At 36.3% G+C, this 22994-nt stretch overlaps 1 protein-coding gene across 2 annotated transcripts in view; it reads right to left on the reverse strand.

Moving 5' to 3' along the window:
- Positions 1 to 2461: 2461 nt before the first annotated feature.
- Positions 2462 to 22994, reverse strand: part of ANKRD44 (ankyrin repeat domain 44) — a 178396-nt gene continuing 157863 nt past the window's right edge. Inside the window, exons 19-27 of one of the 2 annotated variants that reach the window (XM_025039527.1) lie at positions 22758 to 22875; positions 21221 to 21437; positions 17296 to 17383; positions 13917 to 14000; positions 12786 to 12931; positions 12238 to 12320; positions 10198 to 10280; positions 9052 to 9143; positions 2462 to 5413 (exon numbers count right to left, since the gene is read on the reverse strand). In XM_025039527.1, coding sequence (XP_024895295.1) covers positions 5355 to 5413; positions 9052 to 9143; positions 10198 to 10280; positions 12238 to 12320; positions 12786 to 12931; positions 13917 to 14000; positions 17296 to 17383; positions 21221 to 21437; positions 22758 to 22875 — 970 coding nt within the window. In that variant the 3' untranslated portion in view covers positions 2462 to 5354. Of the gene's footprint in view, positions 6727 to 9051; positions 9144 to 10197; positions 10281 to 12237; positions 12321 to 12785; positions 12932 to 13916; positions 14001 to 17295; positions 17384 to 21220; positions 21438 to 22757; positions 22876 to 22994 lie in introns of both variants that reach the window. The other variant, XM_025039526.1, reaches the window with a different exon arrangement.

Raw genomic sequence — 22994 nt, forward strand, 5'->3', positions numbered from 1 at the left:
CATGTGAGACAATAGTGCACTTTTCTTCGCTCACCTGCATGTGATCTCTCTTGGAAAAATCCACAACCAGGGAGCATGTACGCAGAATCACTTCTAAAGTTCTTTTCCTTAAGCTTGTAAGTGCTCTTTACAAGTGAATATGTATTTAGAGCATGTTTATATAATTCCTTGTGCAAACAGATTGTAAAGTATGGCTTGCTTCACAAATAATAAATTGATGAAGAAATGATTCAGACACAAGAGGAGAGGAAGTAGATGAATGGTGAAAAGGGGGAGATTGGCGTCGGATGGGACATAAATGTTAGTACAGTAAATGTTAGTAGCAACCCCTCCTGCCCCATCATTGCGCTAGCCACAAATGCCCATACATTTCCAATCATCCCCTGGAGTGCCTGAATTAATGAATGGCATGGCCATTATCCGTGCTGCTTTATATTTTACAGCAAATGTACCCTCAGTATGAAATTTGCTAAAAAGACAATCCATACAGCACTTTTACCCACAATATTTTTATGTTATATTAATAGCCTTTTAGCTTCATGCCTTTGTGCCTTGCAAGCTAATTCTGGAACACATTATATTAAGTGAGGAATAGATATACAGGATTCTTCATCTACTGAGTGGAACTAGAGAGAGGGCTCCTTTGACAAGCATTTTGAAGACAAAGAGCCACATCAATGTTCAACATTATAATTACTGCAGTGGAGGCCATTATCTCCTTTCTGCTTGCTTAGGAGAGCACGAGTTAAATTAGGGGGTCCCTATGTTTTTCTTGAAAGAGTAAAGTTAGGAAGTCAAGTAACAATTCCCTTAGCAATGACTGGGAAGAAGTTATCCTAACAAAATGTTATACTCTGGAAGGACACTGTGTTAGACCCAGTGTGGCAAACAGCTTCTAAAATGTCTCTTTGTGATTCCTGCCTCCTGGTATTACACCCTTGGCAATCTCCTTCATTTGCAAATAGGTTGGACCTAGTACTGGCTTCTAATGAATAGCATATGAGAGAAATGATGGAATGTCACTTTGAATTTCAGTTAAAATGCTGTACGGTCTTGCTCTTTGTCTCTCTGGCGTTTCTTAGCTTCTTGCTTTCATGAAGCAAGCTACTATGTTGTGAGCTGCCCAGTGGAAAGGCCCATTTGGCAAGGAACAGAGGGCAACCAACAGCCATCAAGGAACTAAAACTCTCATTCCAAAACTCAATGAAGACTCCTGCCAACAACCATTTGAGTGAGTTTTGAAATGAATCTTGCCCTGGTCAACACCATGACTATAGCCTGTGGCAGAAGACCCAACTAAACAATGCCTGGACTCCTGACTCACAGAAATTGTGAGATAATAAATATTTGTTGTTTTTACTTACTAAGTTTTGGTGTACTTTGTTACATAGCATTAGATTACTAATATATCCCGGTCTGCTCTAAACTACAGAATCATACTCACCTGTGGTATGATTCACGCTTTACAATCTTCAAGAATGAAAAGCACTCAGATATGAATATTTGAATAAGGACAGAGCAGAGCGCAAAACCTCTGAACAGCTCTAGCAAAAAACAAAAACAAAAAACACAAAAGCCCACAAAACATTATTCGGCAGGATGGCATAGACGATAGAACATCTATAGGCACAAGTTGTATATTCAGATCATTAAGTATACAAATTACATAACTTCTCTGGAATTCAGTTTCTTCATGAAAAAGATGAATGGGATTGGGCTAGACAGTAAGAACTGCTAACATTCAATGACAATGTGATTTGAGGAACTCAGCAAAGCCCCACCCCAAAATTTCTTTCTCATCAGCTGGAAACTTCGCATTAGAAATTTGTTCCTTAGTGCTCCTAGGTGCTGTCCCTGAAATTACAATTCGGGGGAGAAATTCTGAATGGTGAGATGGAGAGAAAATTCTACAGATATCTTTAAGAATAGAAACAGTTGAAAGGTAGTGGTGGCAGCAACAAAAATAACCATGGTTGATTTCACAATTTTGAGGACCTAGTAGGCTTCCTCCTTTCTGATATATGTGATCTATACAATTAATCACATTTCCCTCTTACCTGAATGCAAGGAAGCTTAGAGCAAACTCAAGTTCAGTCATAGCCACTGTGTTAAGTTTTATGGTTTCCATATTTGTTTGTATTCTTTTTCCCTGTCTTAATTTTTTTCTAATTCTAGTTCATCACATATCTTTTGTTGCAAGGCAGCTCAAATCCTTTATGGAAAGAGTCGAAGGCATAAATAAAGATAATCAACACAAATACATGTTTGAAATTTTTTCTCTAATTGTGATGATAGAAATAGAAATAGCAAATCTGGAGATGCACTTCTATCTTGATAATTTGTTTTCAAAATTTAAAGCTAATTTGGTTTTGGTGGGGGGGACAAAGATTTAAATTAGCAGAATAACTGGCAAAATTATTATAAATTGGAAAAATTAAAGACAGCACAAATTGCTACAATATTTGTACCGTTTTTATTTGTAAAAATAACCATCTGAATGCATTTCCATTTTATATTACAGTTAAGTACTTCATTACATTATTAGCATTCAGTAGTTGAAAAGTATTAAACTGTGCTTGAGAAGATTCAGATTGGTTCAAAGTCATTCACTGAACTGAAAGTGATTTTACTCATTTTTACAGTCATGACATTTACCAGAGTCATTCAACTCTAGTTTACATAAGAAAACATTACAGACAAAATCCCACTGAAATCATCAAACAATATTTTATGCTGTTACAAATATGTTATGCAAAATATAACACTGGCACCAGATTTGTATCATCGTGCTTTGCAAAGATATATTGCACATGCTAAAGCATAAAATATGTAGACAAACTACCAAACAAAGATATTTGCATTGAATTTTTAGATCACTGCATAAGAAACGAATAGAATTACATTTTGTATACACACTCAGATTGTCACTATCTTAAAACGCTTTTCCCCTATAACACTGACCTATGGTTTACAGTTTTGTAAGAAGAAAGCATTTTAGCACTGCAAAACTCAAACAACTGCTATAGAAAACTTCGGCATTTTCATTTATTTAAAAGCAGGTAAAAGGGGAAATAGGAAAAAAGACACTTTATACATTCAAAGAAAGGTCGAAATGAAAACTCACTGGTATTATATTGCTCTGATAACACTCAAATGAAAAAATACAAAACATTTCACAGAACATTTCCAGACTATACAAATATAAAAAGGCACTCTAACTTCATATTACAAGACAAAAAAGGGGATGAGTTCTTCAACCAATGCAACAGATAAGCAAACCAAGTTGCTCAACAGTACAAATAATAACTAGTGCAGCAAATCCATTTGATGTTCCTGTTCTAATTTAATAATAAAATAATAAATCAAGCAGCTGTTTACTGCCTAAAGTACCAAAACATACGATGGTGCCCTTTTAGTAGTGATAAATAGAAATCCCCTGAGCTATTCACTGTAGAATCATAGCAGATTTTAGGCAATTTGGAGATAGTAATGTATTTACCAAGGATAGGCAGACACTGGCGAATAGGTTAAGTGCAAAGAAACATGATCCCTGTGGCTGTGGTTAAAATACAGTTCTAAAAATAACACATCCAGGTAAAAGCACTAAACAACTAAGACTCCATGAAAAGCACAATGTTTTACGTTTTTTTTCTTAGAAAGCTATGTTGCAAATCTAATTTTATTTCTAAGAGATGTACTTGAAAAAACAGAACTCAGAGTTTTTAAAGTCATTTCTTAAAGAAAAAAAAATTGCTCTTAGTGGGGAGGGAGAAAGAGGAGAGATTGGTTCAATGAACAGTTCATAGTGAGCATGATTTCATTTTGTTCCTTTGTCCCCCTCCTTTCTATCAGTAAGACAGGGGGGGAAAGTCAAAACTTAGCTCCGTGGAGATAATGTCGCAGGGCTGTCAATGCTTTGCTGCAACGCTCCTTGTTCTCTGTGCTACTCTACAGGAAAAATGTTAACATCGCTTCACCATTAAAACAGGCATTTCATTTCCTGCTTTAAACGCCGACTGAGCGAGATTTCCATTCACTTCTAGAAAAAGACACCGCAGTATATCATGCTTCTTCAGTGTTGGATCTCCCTCATTTTCAGTGATTTGGTAAAGATAAGGTCATTATTGCTCATTAGCAATTTATCTACTTTAAAAAATTCATCTTCTCTAAACAAACGAAAAGGACAGAGGAAGAAGGAGAACAAACAGCGAGAATTAAAATACAATGTTTGTGGTGTTAAAATTTTTCAGTGAAATTACTACCAATTCTATAAGTCTTCTGAACAAGTTCTCATTTGTGAAGAGCCCAACATGAGTTTTTAATTAAATCCAGGATATTAAAAGAGTAAGATTAAAATCTTTTATAGTTAGATGAAAAGTATAATACAGTATCTGTATTTGATCCAGACATGATAGAACACTGTTTAAAAAATATCTCACATACACTCTGAAATAGAAATTTCCAGAGTGAAAATGGAACTGATTATAAAATGGTCAGAGAATATCACTCTAATGCAACATGCTTCTTTCCTGTCTCTTCCTCAAATGGAAAAGAGCACTTGAGCTGGTGATTTTATTTCTCTTCTTGGTACATGTGCCCACACACCGATATAGTTTCCCATTAGGTTTCTGGGACCATGTGAGATTTCAGTGTATTTAGGGTAATTTCTGTTTCTTTCTTCTGGCCACCTTTGTGCATATGATCCACTATGTGCTTCAGTTTATATTTGGCAAAAGAGCCTCGTCTGGCATAAGGACTCCATGTGTCTTCTAAGCTCTAAGTTGGCTACAGACCGGAGCTGGGAGATGGTTGTCGTACCCCTCTCCAATCAAGGTGGGAAAGGTCCTGAAGGTCAGCTGGAAACCTTAGCAGTGGAAATGCTGGGGGTGGCCCCAGGACTGCTGGCAAGCCCAGGAGGGCCCTGTGTGTTTTTCTGCTTTTTGTTATTCCAAGTAAGACACATAGCAATTAAAAGAGAGAACAAACAAAGGATGTTTCCTTGGCATTTGTTTCATTTCAAATAAATATAAGCACATTTACATCAAAAGTATATCAACATTTTCTCTACTTTGGCAAAAAAATAAGCGGTGGTCAAGACATCATCAGTTACAAATGTTAAGCCATCAACTAGAAATCTCTGTCATAAGAAATATAAAATAGAACAAAGACTGTTAAGCAAAGAGATTACATTTTTAACTACATAGAAAAGCTACTTCAGTCCTCACTTTCACTTTGAAGGAAAACAATTTAAATCTTCCATTTTAGATTGAAGCGGTTTGGTCCTCAGGTATAGCTGCTTGATGAACTACAGACATATATATGCATGTGTGTATGTGCATAATTTTTAAACAGTCTTATTCTTCTTTTTGTATAGCTATTCCAGATGCGGAACGGGGTCCATTTGACCTAGAAGCTTTGGCAGAGGGAGCAGACACAGTATTCACTATGTTGATTTTACCATCAAGCAACTATCAATTGGCTTTAATTTCCACATCACCCATTTCTACCTCCTGCTTTCATTCTCTTTGTTCCCGTTTGCAGTCCCACTTTTACTTACTTGGCATGACCTTAACTGAGAAGCTCATTGAACGTTTTGCTATTGATGAACAATGCTGACAGTCTTGATGTTTTTAAAAGGTTAGTATTTTGATTTAAGGATGAATCAATAAAGGGTAGTTTCATATTAAACTTGCATATGTCTCAAAGTTTTGGTACAATACAATTTTCACCTGAAATGTTATTAGATAGATTTGGATGCAATCACTCCAAATAAGTGAAAATAAGTCACAGGCTTGTTAGGGGGAGCACTGGGTGCCATATTTGTTAAATGAGAAAAGCAAATTCAGTTTTCGAATTTTTCCCTTCATCTGGCAACTTTAACAAATAACCTTGGAAAGAAGTTCTGGATATTTAAATGTTTACTGTAGAGAGGATATGAATAATTAGACTCTCTTAAAAACATTATTACAGGCATTATTACTGAAGATGAACACTTTTACCTTTGGCTTCTAGTGAGGAAGTAAACATCAAAGTGAGAAGAGGTTTGAGGCATTCCCTATTCATCCCTTCTCTCCCCTCCCAGGGGACATGAATGTCACATTGATATACTTCTGAGAACTCACTGCCAAGTGAGTACATGAAAAAAAACCTTTACAGGGAACAGTTCCCTCTCGGTGCATTATCCCCAAAGAAAAGAATCAAGTGCATTTTTTATTCCTTACTTAAAATGAGAGGTAGACTTTCACAGAAGTATCTTAGAGCTAAAGAAAACATGAAACAAATTAAAATTGGGGCCCATCTGTGTGAGTGCTTTGCCCTACAGCCTAGCTGCCCTCCCTTGGTTTGATTAACTCTTCCTCTACTGGCTTCTGGAAGCTCGGGCCCATAATAATACTTGAACACAATGTAAACCTGGAATTCAAGCTTCTTTCCCTTTCTCCAACATGGTTGATCAAGGAAAGCCTTCTACAGTCCAAAGTCAGAATGTTTCCGAATCAGAATCATTTTCATTGTACCCGTCCTCCGAGCCTACGTTGTTACTGCACAGGCTAACCATGCTACCCAGATTGGAGAGGGTTGTTCTGTTCAAATTGTCTTTTTTAAAGCAAACGAAGTTGACAGCCGTCATTGTACTGGAAGGAGAAAAAGGCATCATGGTAGCCAAAATGAGGGCCAGGCAGTCAGCCACATCTCTGTTAGGAGCGCAAGCCAGGGCCGGGGTATGACCTGGGCGTAAATGCAGACAAGGCAGTGGTTAGTCCGAGAAGTCCAGAGGCGGCATGAGCATTCCACAGTACATCCCAACGACCTCACACGCGGAGATGTATGTCGAGTTAGAAAACATGCCAGGCAAAAGGAAGAGTTACTTCCCACAGGTCATGCTAGGGGTGAGGCTAGAGGGGACGGGAGGGAGAGACAATGTATCGAGGGTTTTTTTGTTGTTGTTGTTGTTTTTTCAGCTTACATGACAGTGAAAAGCACGACATTATCTGAAGTTAGGCAGAATTCTAGTCTTCATCTAGTGAACAGAAACACGAGGGGTGAGGGTGGGACACAAATCCACAAAAAACAGCAACAGGACAACCAGGAAGGTGTTTCCACACGCACACCATGCGCCTCAGGCTTGGGCCAGAGCTCTCTCATTCTGAGAACAATGACTTTCCATTGTAGGCAATTGTGTGCCGGATCAGAAAAGATAGTAAAAATCAGATGTCTGTAAAAGTTGAGTCACGCAGCTTTGTCACTTTATATTACGTATATACCAGTTGACTGGTTCTAGAAAAATGGAATCATTTGAGTAGATCGGACATAGAAAAACACGGGTTGCTTGTAATTAAATATGTACTATCATTTAAAAGAAACTTAATAGAATTTAAAAAGAATAGCAATACGGCCAACCAAAGTCCTAAATCCTAAATGTAACAGATGTGGGAAAATTGCTACGGTTGACATATAGTTGTGTCATTCTCTCCCATTTAGACTTGATGGGTCCGTCCAGAAGGGAAAGCTATCTCGATGAATAAAACAGGTTCCGTGGGGAGATAAATGCATTCTTTGATGTAATTACTATTTTATTCTACCTTGAATCTACCAGTCTGAAATGGTTAGCCAGTCCTCTCTGCTGGCCAAAGTTCCTACTACTACTTATTCATCTTTTCAGAGGAACTGGCTCAATAAAACTTAACTTTTGTTGTTTTATTTATCAGCACTTGACCTCATTCTGCTTCCTGCTTTGCTCTCCTTAACAGATTATTTCTTCTCTGGTATAGAAGCAAACAAGAATGGACAGATATCATAACATTCTGTTCCATAAAACTCTGTGATGAGTAAAGGAATTATGATTTTAATGCTGTACAAAATTGCCCCAAATGTTCCCAGGCTTATGGAATGCAGCTAGTCACTGAGACAGGCCATAGTTCTCTGGCCCAAGGTCACTATTGACTGGATGAACCTCAGCTGTATCTGACTTATACGAGAGAAGCAAAACTATTGCAATCTGGTCTCTTTAGTCATTTTGGAGAAAAATCGTGGGCTTCTGCATGCCAACCATAAAGTATATAATGGTGATAAGAGGGTGAGGGAAGTGTGGAGGGAAAACCAAGGGGATGGAGTAATAGAAAACTTTTTGCACCTCCTAGATGAGTCATGTTGGGGACAGAGCAGGGTACATGCTAGGATAAATGGGGCTGCAAAACCAAAACTAATAGGAGTTAGCTAATGATGTCATATGGCGCTTACTTCTGAGAAATAGGCATGAGCTGCTAATTCCAATACCTGTAATAAGCAGTTAATTGAGTTACGTCAATACATTTTATTATACTTTAATTAAATGCCACAATTAGTGCCACATTTAAAAAATTACTTAATTCATAAATATCCAGAAGTTCCTCTTTTGCTCCCCAAAATTAATATGCAGTGTGCTTAAAATGGCAGTTTAATACCATTCTAGTATTCATTAGCTTTCAAAATTTCTTAGGAAGCAGAGTAGAAAGCTTCTGTTAAGAGTTAGTTCATTTAGAAAAGAAGTGTTACATAGATCAGGAGATGTTTCAAGCCTAGACATTAATTTATAAATTTTATTCATGTTCCCCAAATAGCCATACCGGGAATATGAGTTCTGATCTGTTCTTTTAAAAAAGAAGTTTGATCTCAGAATGAACTGAAATACAGAGACCTGGTTTTTATTTGAGCCCTTGAGCATGCACTAATAATGTGTAATCCCTAATTCTTCAGCGTATGCAGTCAGAAGAGTGAATGCCAAGTTGAAACTATTTAGAGTGTCTAAAATATTTTAACTACCACGCTGAGGAGTTAGAGACCAGCTGCTGACATTACATGCAAAATGGAAGGCACTGGTGGGCTACAGGTAGACTATGTGTTTTACAAAGACAGACAGGACAAATTATCCTTGTTTGTTTTCTCACACACAGGGAACTTCCAAGGGGGAGAGAATTTTTACTGCCTTTTCAACTAGCTCCTATATTTCTCATTTCCTCTAGCTTCACAGCATAGGGAAAGTACCTGCAGTAATTGTTTACTTTTTCCACTTACCGTTTTCATCTACAGCGAGGACACAGGCCCCTTTGGCCAGCAGCTCTTCAACTACTACCTTCAAGCCATTGCGTGCAGCAACGTGGAGGGGTCTAAAAAAAGAACACTGAGCATCAACTGTGATACATATATTTGTGTGAGAATGTGTCATTTGGGTAGCCTGTGTTGTTAAAAGGAAAAAAGTACTTAAGAATTTACAAATAGTATATGAACATTTTTACTTTAAAAAAAAAAAAAGTTTTGTTAACTAGATCTTTTCCAGGTGCTAATGATCCAACTGTTTTCCATGTTGGCCCAGATTTCTCTGCAGATATTATAAATACTCTGCATCTCAAACAACCTTAATGACAGTATATGGAAAGCCAGAGGAAGAACTCAAGCTCTGGTGTGTTTTCTAGAAGGTACGTTACCCTTTGATATCTACCCCAGCAGTTGCATCACTGTTTCAAAAGTTCATCAGTAAGACTGGTTAATATGACCCACATATATAATCTCAAACCTCCTTGCTATTCCTATATGCACTAAATGACATTTTACTGAATTTAAAAAACTGAAAGAGTAAATGTCAAACCCACTATATTCTGCTATATATTACTTAAGAATCTTAGTGAAAAAATTCTAATATTCCTTTGCCCTTAAAACAAATGCCTAATTTCCTAAAATAGAAAATGAAGCAGCTTTTAGATCTTTCGCACTGAGGATGACGCTGAATTACATTAAAATATAATTAAGACAAATAGCTTAGAAACTCTTCAGATATATTCTGGGAACCTGATTTGTAAAACTGTCATTTTCCAGTAAGAATACATAATGCTAACATTTATACAAATAGTTTCCCCAAATATGTCAGCCCATAAGATTTTCTAACCACCCACTAAATTTATAATATTATCATAGAAATATCGGCAAAGAAAAATACAGATCTCACAAACTTCTAAGAAGGCACATCAAAATAAACATTCTCACTAAAAATGTTTAGCATGGTCAGCATTTGTAGGTATGTGACTAAACTTCATAAAGGAGAAGTCAGTCTGTGTCTTTCACCAGTGTTCCCCAGCTTTGCCTGGCACAAAGCAATCCCCTAATATTTGTTGAATAAATGACGCTGAATCTGGGTCTGAGTCAAACTTTAGTAGTCACACTTACGTCTGCAGTGCGTTATTTTTTGCATTAATAAGGCTCTCGTCTTGTATCTTGTCAAGTATTAACAAGGCACATTTTTCATGACCCTAATACAAAAAAAAAAAAAAAAAAAAAAGATAAACGTAGGACAGGGACACTAAAAAGTCCTGGAAAAATCACTTTATTATGCTTTAAATTTAAAATAAATGTCCTCCTCCTAAATACATTTTATAAGGCTATTGTCTGAGTAATCATTTTTTCTTCTAAAAAGCAAATAGTAAAACGGTCCTAGATCCTCCAAGGTTCTGAATAAGATTTATTAGGACTTGGTTAATATAAATCTAATTTAAAATATTAATATTTCTAGGATAACTTTTAGAATTAATGTCCAGAGAGCTGAAACAGATACCAGAGGTGGTAAACAGAGAGTAGAATTAGAACTATCCTTCGATATTACTTTTTAAATGCAAGTCAAGTCCTATCTTCTTCCTCAAGCCTTCAATTACCACTTCAGTGATCCATCTATCCTTGGAATTTCCATTACACCTATTATCTCTATCACTCATCATTTATTGCCTTATATTATACAAGGACTCTTTTTCAAGAAAGCTCATTCATTTCTTCCTTAACCAGGGGAAATTATCTCTGCATCTTATGACAAAAGATGGTTGACAATTTTAAAAAACCAACTGATGTCAGAGACCCTCTCACGATTTCAGGTTTATGCCCTAAAATCCCTTGTTACTCAGTGAGGCCCATAGATGGGCAGCATCAGCATCACCTGGGAGTTAGGAATGTTGAATCTCAGGCCCCTTCCAGACCTACTAAATCAGAATCTACATGTTAACAAGATCCCCAAGTGATTCAATGGCATGATAAAGCTTGAATAGCATTGCACTTATATTCATGAAACTATACCTTGAAATGAACTTTATGAAACGAAGCATTTTTTGTGGTTTTGATGGGCTTCCCAGAACATGAAGTGAGAAAATGCAATCAATGAAAGGAAGACTTCTGGTGCCACTGTCTATAGATAACACCTTTAACACTATATATTGAAATGAACCACCATCACTCGTGTCAAATTGCATCATACTATAATGCCTTATAAGGCAGACTCTCAAATATAATTTTAGAAATGTCCATGGAGGTTTCATTTTGATGCACTATTGATGGAGTGTAAACAGTTGTGACTTTATTACTGGGAGATTTTGTCTTTAAAATGTTTACAGCCTCAGACTCAACAATTCATATTTAGGAATTTATTTTAAAGGAATGAGTAAAGATTCTTAAAAAAAGATTTCCCCACAATTACTATTTTTTATAGTAGCTTATATTTGAAAACAAGCAAATTCTAACAATAGTGATTGACCAAATAAAGAATGGCATATTTCTAAGGTAGAATACCACACATATTCTAAACCACTATAACATGTCTAAAGGAAAGATATTCAAAATATATGATTCGGTAACAAAAGCAGGTAATAAAACAGTAATGATCCCACTTCAGAAAAATTGTATATTTATAAATATCATTTACCTTTTATGAAAGCAGGGACCTTGAACTACATGTGAATACAATGCTATTAAAAAAAAAATGCATTCTTTGCATCGAACTATACACCAGAAAAAAAGAAGAGGGTAGAAATACACATCAACGTATTTACTTGCCTCAAGGAGAATATTTTGGCTGTGTTATTACAATGCCTTCAAATGGAACAAAATAAAAACAAAGTGGAACTGCTTTTAGCCATATAGATAAGGTCTTAACTTGTGTTTAAAACTAAAATGTGGTACCACAACCATGGAGACAGATATAGTGGCAGCATGAAGACAGACTGCAGCAAGAATGCTAGTGGCAAACGCCATGAAAAGCACATCCTCATCAAGTGTGGGTCTGCTCTTTGCTTCTCCCCCTTCAATTCAGCTTAGAGTTGAAAACGTCCCGGGAAAATACACATCTTCAGTAAGAGCCATGATATCCACTTCTGGAATGGATAGCATTTAAGTGGTATAGTTATTATTATAACATGAAATAGCAGTGTTTCAAATTCATTTACATACTTTACTACAAGCCAAATGTAAGGGTGTGTTCAAGTCCTTATCCTTTACAGTCAGATCAGCCTGGGCACTGTTCACCAAAATATCTACAGGAAAAGCCAAGAGAGAGTTACTTAGACTACATTTTAAAGAAGTTACTACAGAAACAATAACATTTAAGTTACTACAGCCCACATAATCATATTTAATGTTTTTAATGAAAAAAGGAGCAATTTACTGTCATATTTGTTTTATCCAAATCCAAAGTCTGTAGGCATTAATTTTTAATTATATTTACAATTTTGTTATTTCTAGGTAAAATGATTCTGTTGCTACATTTGGTTTCTAAATGTCAAGAGATTTCACTTCTGAAAGGTTGGCTCACTTTGATAGGGTCCGCCAATAATCAAGTAACAGGGGACTGTAGATTATTAGCAAGTAGAGTCAGGTGGCTTAAATAAAATGTTGGTATTTTTTAGATGTGTATACCAAGAGAATAACTGATTTCTCGATTGTGCATTATTTTAGTTTTGGATAAGCATAAATGTGCAGTCCACACGTCAAGCACATACCCACAGCTCCCGCCTGCCCGTTCTCAGCAGCCATCATCAGCGCTGTTTTCCCCGAATTGTCTGCTGCGTTCACTTGAGCACTGTGTCTCAGAAGAAGCTGCAAACACTCCACGTGATCAGCAAATGCTGCTGCATGAAGCGGTGTCCTAACAATTTAAAACAAGTATGATTTTAGTTTCCATTAAACTTAATATACCCTTTTTCTGTAAATGCCTGAGAAACATGTGCCTGGTATTGTCTTAGGGATTTAAAACTTCTCAGTTTGTAGAGATAATGATCAGGCCCCCTTTAAAGGCCATTCAAGGTGGGCACTGAAGTGTCACCTATGTGGTAGGTAGAGATGGTAGCCTGATAATGAAATTGGCATCTTTAATGACCCTTTTAATCTTGAGTTCCAGTGACTTCTCTCTCATCTTTGATAAAGATACTTTCAAAATTAAGCCTTAAATTTGTAGATAACTAGCTATTAAAAAAAAATTTTTAAACCCCATATCACCTAATGTGAATAGTTGATTTCTTTGAGCGGACAATTTGGCATTATAATTTCGGCAAAACTATTGACCTTTTAACCAAGTAATTCTACTTCTGGGACTTTATCTCCTAGATACGCGTGGGTATGTGAACAAACACATATACTGGACTGTTCACCGCCCCGCTCTTTGAAATAGCAAATTATTGGAAACAACCTACATGCTCTTTAAAAGACAGTAGGCTGATTGAATTAAAATATACCTATTTAGAAAGAATATGGTAAATCTTTACGTTCTACTATGGAAAGATCTCTAAGATATGCTAAATGCAGAGCATTGCTATAGAATGCTTCCATTTGCATAAAAGGAATGTAGGCATATATATTTTCCTATTTGTTTGTAGCTATCGGAAGGAAATATTTGGGAGAATATAAAAATTTGTAAACGATGGTTTAAAGTGGCTTCCTCAATGGAAGAGGCTAGGGCTTCCGGGCTAAGAGGAAAATTTTTTAAATTATATACCCTTATAATATTTAATTTTAAAAAATGCTCATATTTTATCTTTGCAATGAAAAAAAATGGATCTTTACCTACTTTGCAAACACAAAACAGAGACTAAGATTCATCAAGAAAAGAGGCATGTCATCTTAGGATCACTTACCTGCCTTTGTCATCTCTACAATTGACGATACTGGAATCTATGGCCCCAAGTAGCAATGATGCACAATTCTCATGATCATTTATTCTAAAATGAAAATGAATTTTAAATTTAAAAATCTCACTACTTAAAAATCTATATAACTCCTTCTACTCCATCTCCCTATACAGTGTATATTTAACAATCTTATGTATTTAAAAAAAATCTTATGCAAGTATCTGTGGTCTAAGTTCTGTTAAAATGTTTAAAGAGGACAATTTAGGTGACACAAACTTTATTTAATATTAATGAAACAGGAAGTCTCCACTCTCAAGATTTTGAAGAATTGCCCAATTCAGAAAGTATTAAAACGTGTTTATATCACCCCAACTGTCTTCTTTAATCCTTTAAACAGTTTTGGCAATGAAGATAGGATCTAAAGCTGACAGCTAAAAGTCTGTGGGACCAGAAGCAAAGGCAAGGCACCCACCGGACTCTGTGTTCACCAAGGGCTGTAAGTAAGCCACTCTCAGATTTGAGCTCCACTCCCTTGTGTGCAGCTCTCAGATCCAAACATATATTATCCGAAAATTTTTTGTAAGGAAAGATGTTTATTATAGTTCCCAGAAAGGTCCCGGGATCCTGAAAAGGTTCCTGGACAGTTACATTGGGACTTCACAGTGAGTGGTGGCCACTAATGGACTAATAACAGGGACTTCGAGAAATAAATTAAGACAAGAAATTTGTACTGTTTTGACCAACAGCACACCAAAATCTAAGATTGTCTTTGAAGGTTTTGTGCAAATCTTTCAAACCAAGTAGAATCCCCCCATATCTGCCTTAAACACAAGGGCCCTATATAGGCCTCTCCCGGGGTTGACGAGACTTTGAGGGATTCTCCAGTAAGTTGCTACCAGTTATGCCCTTAATCCGCTATGAGAAAACTAAAATTAAATCAATGAGAAAAATTTGCCAAATTCTGGTAGATACCGGGGCTGTATTCTAAACCTGACTTACTCCAGAGCCTACAGACAGGATCCTGGGAGAACTGGCAGAAGCTCGCAAAATGTGAAAATTCTTACCAGAGTCAGCTTTCTCTGATCTCAGTAGTGCCCAATCAAGAGAGGAAGGTAAAATTTCAGGTTGTCCCTTCCTTTCCAAATACAGAACCTTGTGAATTTAGTTCTGGGATACCCATTGTTTATCGATCCTTTTCTCTCCCAGGGAGAGCTATTGCTTGCTGTCTTAATTTTTTTTAACTTAGTTATTTTTTTTTTCTTACTGAGATACAATTGACATATAACATTATATTAGTTTCAGGTATACATGATTTGATATTTGTATATATTGTGAAATTATCACCATATAAGTCTAGTTAACATCCTTCACCACACGTAGTTACAAATTTTTTTTTTCTTGTGATGAGAACTTTTAAGATTTATTCTCTTAGCAACTTTCAAATATACGGTAGACTGCTTCCTCCCAAAAAGTCAGATAAAGAACATTTTTTCTATTTCTCCTTCCCTCTTTGACCATTCTTTTTCTAATTTTTATGCCATGAAGTTCTTTATGATTCTTTTGTCTTTCTTTTGACTTGCTCTGGCCTCAAAAGATACTGCCATTGTTCACATATCTCAGGTCATTGCAAAGGGGTGGTAATTCAACCTCGATGAACTGTTAGATTTGCTACATTGCTGATGATCCTGTAGTTCTGCCTGTCACAAACTTATCCCTGATTTCTAATGCCCCAGTTTCTCTTAAACAAGCTCATGGGATAAACACTTCTGGGAGATTAGAGACACCATTACATAAAACACATAAACAGGGCAACTGGTTTAAAAAAGTATCTCCTTTTTAGGATCATTTCTTGACTTATTTGATTCTAGCTGGCTTAAGAGCATTCTGAAAACCTTAGGAATACTTTTACTATTAATAATAATAATTATCTCTCTGGTCTGTTGTGTATTCTCTCAAGGGTTTTAGATGTGTGTACACAACCATCGGCCAGCTAACAAATGGTCTCCTTCCAACTGGAATGATGAAGTTGACATCATCTCTTGGAATATATACCAAGTACTAAGGAGAAAATGATAACTGAGAATAACTTGCAATACTATCTTTGATCAAACCTCGTGCTTGGCCAGTGGTTGAGACCGAAAAAGTGGTGGGGCGCCTGTCAAATTAATCTCACATTAGCATTTCTTGGTAGGCCAGGTGCCCCTGATCCTGGGAATCCACATTAGCAAAATGAAATTTAACTTTTAGGTTTCATATTCTTGTAAATGTTCCATCTGCCCAGAAGTCAGACCTTCTAGGTAACCAATCCATGATCATCAAGTTACATGGGTGATTCTCTCATTCCTATGATAACTCAACAGGCCCAGACATGTAACCCCAGCCAATTAGATATTCTTTTTCTTTCTCTTCCTTGTTCTCTCTTCTTTATCCTCTAAAAGCTTCCTACCTTCTGTCCCACTTTGCAGTTCTCTGTACTCTTGAGAATGAAGACTGCCTGCTTCATGAAGTGTTAAATAAAGTTTGTGTGTATCTCCTAAATTGTCTTTAAATATTTCAGCAGTTCTAATGGCACACACTTCGTAACCTCTAGCATTTCTTCAGAACCCTTATATCCAGGAAGGAGTTTAATGTATACCATTTATACAAAGCATCATCTTAGGTGTTTTAGGGATACCAAAGTGAAAAAGATATGGTTCCTTCAGATTTAAAATCACTTCTACTCTTTATCTCTTACCCTTTATTTATCGATTAATTTTATGCCTCCAATATCTTTCCAATCAAATGAGCCATCGTCACATGAAGCCCAGAGACAAGACAAAGACAAAGCACTCCCAAGTCTTAGGCCCCCAGGCTGACCATGGTTGTCCAACCAAACACTAGTTCCAGGTGATCTGGAGTCTGAACAATGGTTCACACTATGATATTAGAGCAAAAGTTACATTTACCAAAAAGAAAAAAAAAAAGAAAAAGCCAGCATATGAAGAATGGAGAATTACAGTGCATGAAAATTCTTCCTGGTATAAAATGTCTTTCTAAACATTCATAGCCCCAACTTATTTTTAGAATTTGGCACACAAATGTGAAGTACATCTGAAGAGCTCTTCACATGGCATGTAATGTGCCTCTCAGTGTACCTCTTGATGTAGTCTCCCTAAGGTGGTATGTGAGCCCCCTTGGAACTGTGGTACTCCACAAAAAGCTCCTGGAAAATCATTAAAATTAGGGACCACGCTCTGCTATCAGATCTATTTGCCTTTAGGAGAAAAATGGAATATGCTGGTCTTATCTGTAACGTAAAAGCTTCTTCCTTCTCTAAAAGGCAATTTTCCTATGTGTAGTTAAAAGAATTAAAGCAACACCATTAACTTCCAGTATTTCTACTTACATTGCACAGTGCAGCGGAGTAAAGGGATTACCGATAAATTTGCGAAAACATTTTTGCTCCAAAAGTACCTCTATACAGTTTTCATTACCTGCAAAGAATTGAAATTATTTAGAAAGTGTCCAAGAAAGAAATTTTATTCAGCACAACCAATTTTTGTCATTAAGCATTAAATTCTGGCTTATGAATTTTCCTGAACTGGCTGAATATTCATTCTCTATGGAATAAAATTCATGAAATGTCATAACGTTATTAACCATGCTCACAGGTGTTTTGAGACATAATAAACAAATAAAACAATGAAGGCCATATGGTTTGGTGGAGAGAAAGAGAGAGAGAAGTGACCTCATTTGCAAGCAGAATAGATTCTACATTACTCTCAGCTCTCAATAGACACCTAACATTAGGTGTATGTCAGTTTCCCATATTCACAGGAAACTTCTCTTTTACCCACATGAATAGGTTCACTTAAAATTATGCACCCTAGTGAAAAGGAAAGATGTGATTGATAGAAAATAATACCTGAGCTAATGCAGGTAAAAGGGCTTTGACTATAAAATACGATATAAGTATTTTAAATGGCACCAAAACCAGTTCCTGGAAAATAAAATGTACCCAATAAGTATTTTTTAAAATAAGTAGATGAATGAATGTGAGGAATTATTTTCGAGAAAATGATAAGTAGTTTCCAAATCAACTGAATTTAAGTAAAGTAAGGCCCCAGGTTTGTTAGCTTGCTCGTTATGTGATCTAAGGCAACTCACTTGGGATCTGTGATCCTCAATTTTCCATATATAAAAAATCAAACTAGAAATATTTGTCCTATTGATGTCACAGAATGATGGGAACTTTACTTGTTAAGGACCCGAACGTGGCTTGTAAAGCGATGGATAACTGTTAAGGCATGAAGGAAATTTCTTTGGCTTTAGAATAGAGGTTGTTGGCCTGGAACCTCTTCTTGGCTGAATTCAGGCCTAAATTAGTTAGAGTTCTCTTATAATCTACCTTAGAATGATGTAGATTGGACAATTTTAAAAACACAAATCAAACCTTTCTTTCACCTAAAAAGAGAAAAAGTGAAACTGCTTTTAAGAGAAGAAACATATGAAGTAATGAATACAACAACCTCCTAATTTTATGCCATTATTCTGTTTAGCTTTCCAACTATATCCAACCCTCACTCTAACAGTCTCAGATACTTCAACCCTCTCTATTAGTTTCAGTCTCCCCAAAGGACTCGGCTTAGAGAAGCATCTATACAAATCAGTCCTTGAAGACTATAAGAATCCTAATCTAAGGGTCTGTGTAGGTAGGACTGAGAATCCTTGAATGACTTTCATGCTCAGTGAAGGGGATTCTAGGAAGACGGGAGCTTGAACCTCAGACTTGGAAGAAGATTGCCCTGAAATTGCTTAGTAGAGGATTGCTCCTCCTCCCCTGCTTGCACCCGGAGAGGCCTAAGAACAGAGAAACCTCCCATCCTCCCACCTCCACCCCACTCCAGAAGAGAGGATGTGGTCTGGTGGGTTTGCCACCTGCCATTTTAATCAACATTCTTTCTGCATCTTCCCCTTCCTGTTAGTTTCTCAGTGATATCTCACAGTTTGACTCAGATGAGGGGTTGGGAGTTTAAAAAAAATAACAATTCTCCAGTGACAAAGAGGGAACAAAACCAAGCTGACCAAGTAGAAAATTTGGCTCTTACTGAAGTTAGAGCCAATGAAAAGAGGACTGTAATAAAAACAGAATAAAAGGTCTTAGAGTACCCCCAAAATCTTTATGACCTAATAATCATAGTTTCTAAGTGAAATTTTAATACAAGAATTGAAAATGGAAAAATAAAATTATAGAAGCAGAGTAGAATATAAATGGGAAAATAAAATATCCATATAAACTTGGGAGTGGGAGGCCTTAAGCAAGACTGGAACCTAGATCCCACAAAATAAAAATATGACAGATTTGACTACATAAAAGTTCAAAATTTGTACATGGAAAAAGACATCATAAACAAGGAACAAAGACAAATGGTAGACCAAGAGAAAACAGTTGCAAAACACATAACACATAGGTTTCTTATTTCTAAGACAAGGTGCTTTAGCAAACATATGAGAAAAGCCAACTCAATAGAAAAAAAATGAGCAATCGATGGAAAAGGCAATTTCCAGAAGAGGAAATGCAAATAACTAAATAAATACACTATTAGACAAGGAAACACAAATTAAAATAATGAGGTAACATTTTTTTGCCTTCGAATTGACAAAAATAAATAATATCATCCTGGGCTGGGCAAAGGCTTGTGAAAATAATAAGTTTAATACATATTTGGTGGAGTAATACATTATAATATCCTTTTTGCAAAGTAATATGGTATAATTTATTAAAATTAAAAAAAATACATTCCCTCTTATCAATAATTTCTCTTCTGTAAACCTATCTGATAGAATATAAGGTACTATAGTATGAACATACACACTGTAGCTTTGTAATAGGAAAAAACCTGAAAACGATCTGAATGTTCATCAGTAGGGATCTGGTTGACTGAATCATAAATTCTAGTATACATACACATCTATCTTAATCTGCTATGAAATAATATACAACTATTAAGAAGATCAATCAATACTGATACATATTGACATGTAAGAATAGCTGCTATAGAATGTGTATAGATGTGGATGTGAACAAAACTAACTCCATCTCTGTGTCCTGGATTTCTTTCATGCTATGACCTTTGACCAACCTCACTGTCCTTAGCAAGTATATCAAAACCTTCTAGTTGATGAGTATCTGTGTTCCATAAAATGTAGCCATAAATATTTTTGTTAGTTATGGCTAGAATAATAATGACAACCATGATAAATATTAAACTGGTGATAGTATCGATCATAAACAATCATCCATCACAAGACACCAGGAGGTATGGTCCCTGGTGCATACTGCATTCTTTGTTTCTTTGTCTTGTCAATCATTACTACTTGATTTATACTACAAAAAAAATGTACTGTAACAGGGGCCTGTTAGCAGAGAATAATCTGTGCAAAGGGCAGATTAGACCTTATATTCCTGTAAACAAATTATCCTATAATAAATTCTGTTATATTCTTTGGAGTTGCCTGCATCGTTCTCCTGTCTGAAGATACTTTCTTGTTACAGTGGGCATTACACTTTTGCCCCACCATCGGACAATATGTTAAGCAAACATAACAAAAAATAAAGTTATAGAATAATAGTTGTTTTATGATTCTAGTTAAAAAAAACAGATGTGCATACATTTGTATTTATTTATATTCTTAGAGGAAAAATTATGAAAGGTACACACCAAGTTATATCAAAAAGTGAGTTTAGAAACAGACTTAATTTTACTTTGGACACATCAGCATTTTCAAAATGTTATAGTTAGCATGCATTTCTTTTTCACTCAAATCAGTGAAATAAAACTTTTTAAATTTTCCAAATAATAAATGCAACAAAATTAATTGGGGGGTGGGGGATAACGAGATACAAAAAAGAAATGCCAAAAGACAAATCATTCATCTAGCAGTCTGAACAGTAGTCAACTGTGACAGGTTAGTATATTATATAGTTTTTGTTTTTAGATATATGACTTTAATTTCTTATAGGGTCCCTGGTTATCTCATATAGATCAGAAACTCTGATTAAAACTGGATATTTCAGTTCATCAAGTTCTGATTAGGAGTGATATGTTACTGATTAACAAAAAGGGGAAAGTGAATTGTTACTCCATCAAGGCATCATGGTGGCCATGGAGGGAGAAGTACTAATAATGATAAAATAAAACAGTATGTTGGATGCAGAAAGGTTGTAAACCATAGTTTACAGCATTATGCTCTGTTCTCACCTATGTTAAGATCACAGTGGTGCTGGGGTACGAAGCCTACTGAGACTGGTCAAATGACAATCAACTCACCATTATAACAAGCCCAGTGCAGTGGCGTGTAGCCCTGGTTGTCTTTGAAAGAGCAGTCCTCCTCAGAAAGTGCCACCTGGAGCAGTTCACTCAGCCACGTGGCATGGCCACGAGCAGCTGCGTAATGCAACGGTGTCCTTCCTCTGGAATCTTTACAGAGAATTGACACCTCTTGTTCCAGCAGCATTTGCACACATTCCTCATGTCCCGTCATAATCTGAAGCATTGCAATTAAAAACACAAAACAAATCTCAGAAGGGCAGAAGACTCAGGAAGTGAAGCAGTTGGCTAAGTAAGGCTGAGCTCAGAGTAAGTGTACATAAATGCCTGGGCCTTAAGGGAAGCAAACTCTGCCCTACTTTAGAGGAGAGAGGCAGGACAACCCAGCTAGATTCATATCAGGAAAGTCCATGTGAGCATCAGCATTTTGGAAACATTTCTAGACTCTCCATACATAACCATGAAAGGTGTGATATATATAGCGGAAAACATCAGCTTTAGAATCAGAAAGATGTGTGTTAAATCCTAGCTTCCCCTCGTAAAATCTGAACAAGTCGATTTGCTTCTCTGTGCCTCATTTTATTCATCTGTAAATGGGAACAGTAATAATGAGTTCTCAGGTTGTTGTGAGGACTAATAAGAAATGTAAAGGCCCCAGCCTGTTGTGTGGCCCACAGGAAGTACCCAAGAAATAAGAATTATGTTATGACATTGACTACTTAGAGTTCCTCTTCTTTTCATTGACCATGGTGTTCAGCACCATCCCCAAATAGAACTTTTATGATTTCTGCCTCTGTATGTTTAGTTTCTTCAACATGCTTTAAAAAGCAGTTCAGCAGATGCGTACAAAGAACTGTCCACATGATATATAGTTCAGGTCGGGAATTGTCACAGGATATATATTTCAAGCAGAGAATGGGCCAACATTTATTTAAAAAAAGAGTAATAAGAAAGAGCATGACTACTCAAAACTAAGTAATCCTTGGAAAAAATTATGACACTTGGACACAACGGACCATTAAATATGATGGAGCAGAACAATAGCAACATGGGAAAAGGTTCTTGATATTCTAAAAGAAAAAAAAAAAGGAGGTCCAAATGGCAGTATCCCCTTTTTTAAAATTTTAAAATAAATCCACATACGGGAAAAAAGAAAAAGACTGGTTATATGAACCAAAAAAATGGTTATCTCCAAGAGGTAGAATTATTGGTGATTGTGATTTTTTTCCTCTGTGCTTTATATTTTGCAAATTTTCTATGATGTGCAAGTATTTAGCAATCAGAAAGCAGAACCAATTCTACCAACAGTAAGTACTCATGTATCTCTTATATAATCTGATGTGAAGTCTCAAGAGCAGGACCTTATAGTACCTGCCATTATTTTATCTTTACAAAAGCTTTTGCAATTTCTTTTTGACTTACTGAGGCTAATTGTTCATCTTAGGAAACCATCTTTTTACTAAAAATTGTGGGGAAGGAAAAAGGAAACATTCTCACTACAGAGTTGCTTGACTAAAGCTGAGGAAGATGTACATACCCCTCTGTGCAAAGCTGTGCATCCCATGATGTCAACAGCATCTACATTTGCTTCCTTTTCAAGTAACAATGAAACAGCATCAATGTGTCCATATGCTACTGCAAGCATCAGTGGGGTTCTAGGAAGAGAGATAAATTAGGCTTTTAAAAAGAAGATAAAAAAATCATACTCATCCCTTCCAGTGGGAGGACCTCCCTCTCTTTGTCTCTCTGTCACTTGGACTCTCTCTTTCTCTCT

This window comes from Pteropus alecto, unplaced genomic scaffold (assembly GCF_000325575.1).
Source record: "Pteropus alecto unplaced genomic scaffold, ASM32557v1 scaffold3, whole genome shotgun sequence".
In the NCBI taxonomy this organism is placed as follows: Eukaryota; Metazoa; Chordata; class Mammalia; order Chiroptera; family Pteropodidae; genus Pteropus; species Pteropus alecto.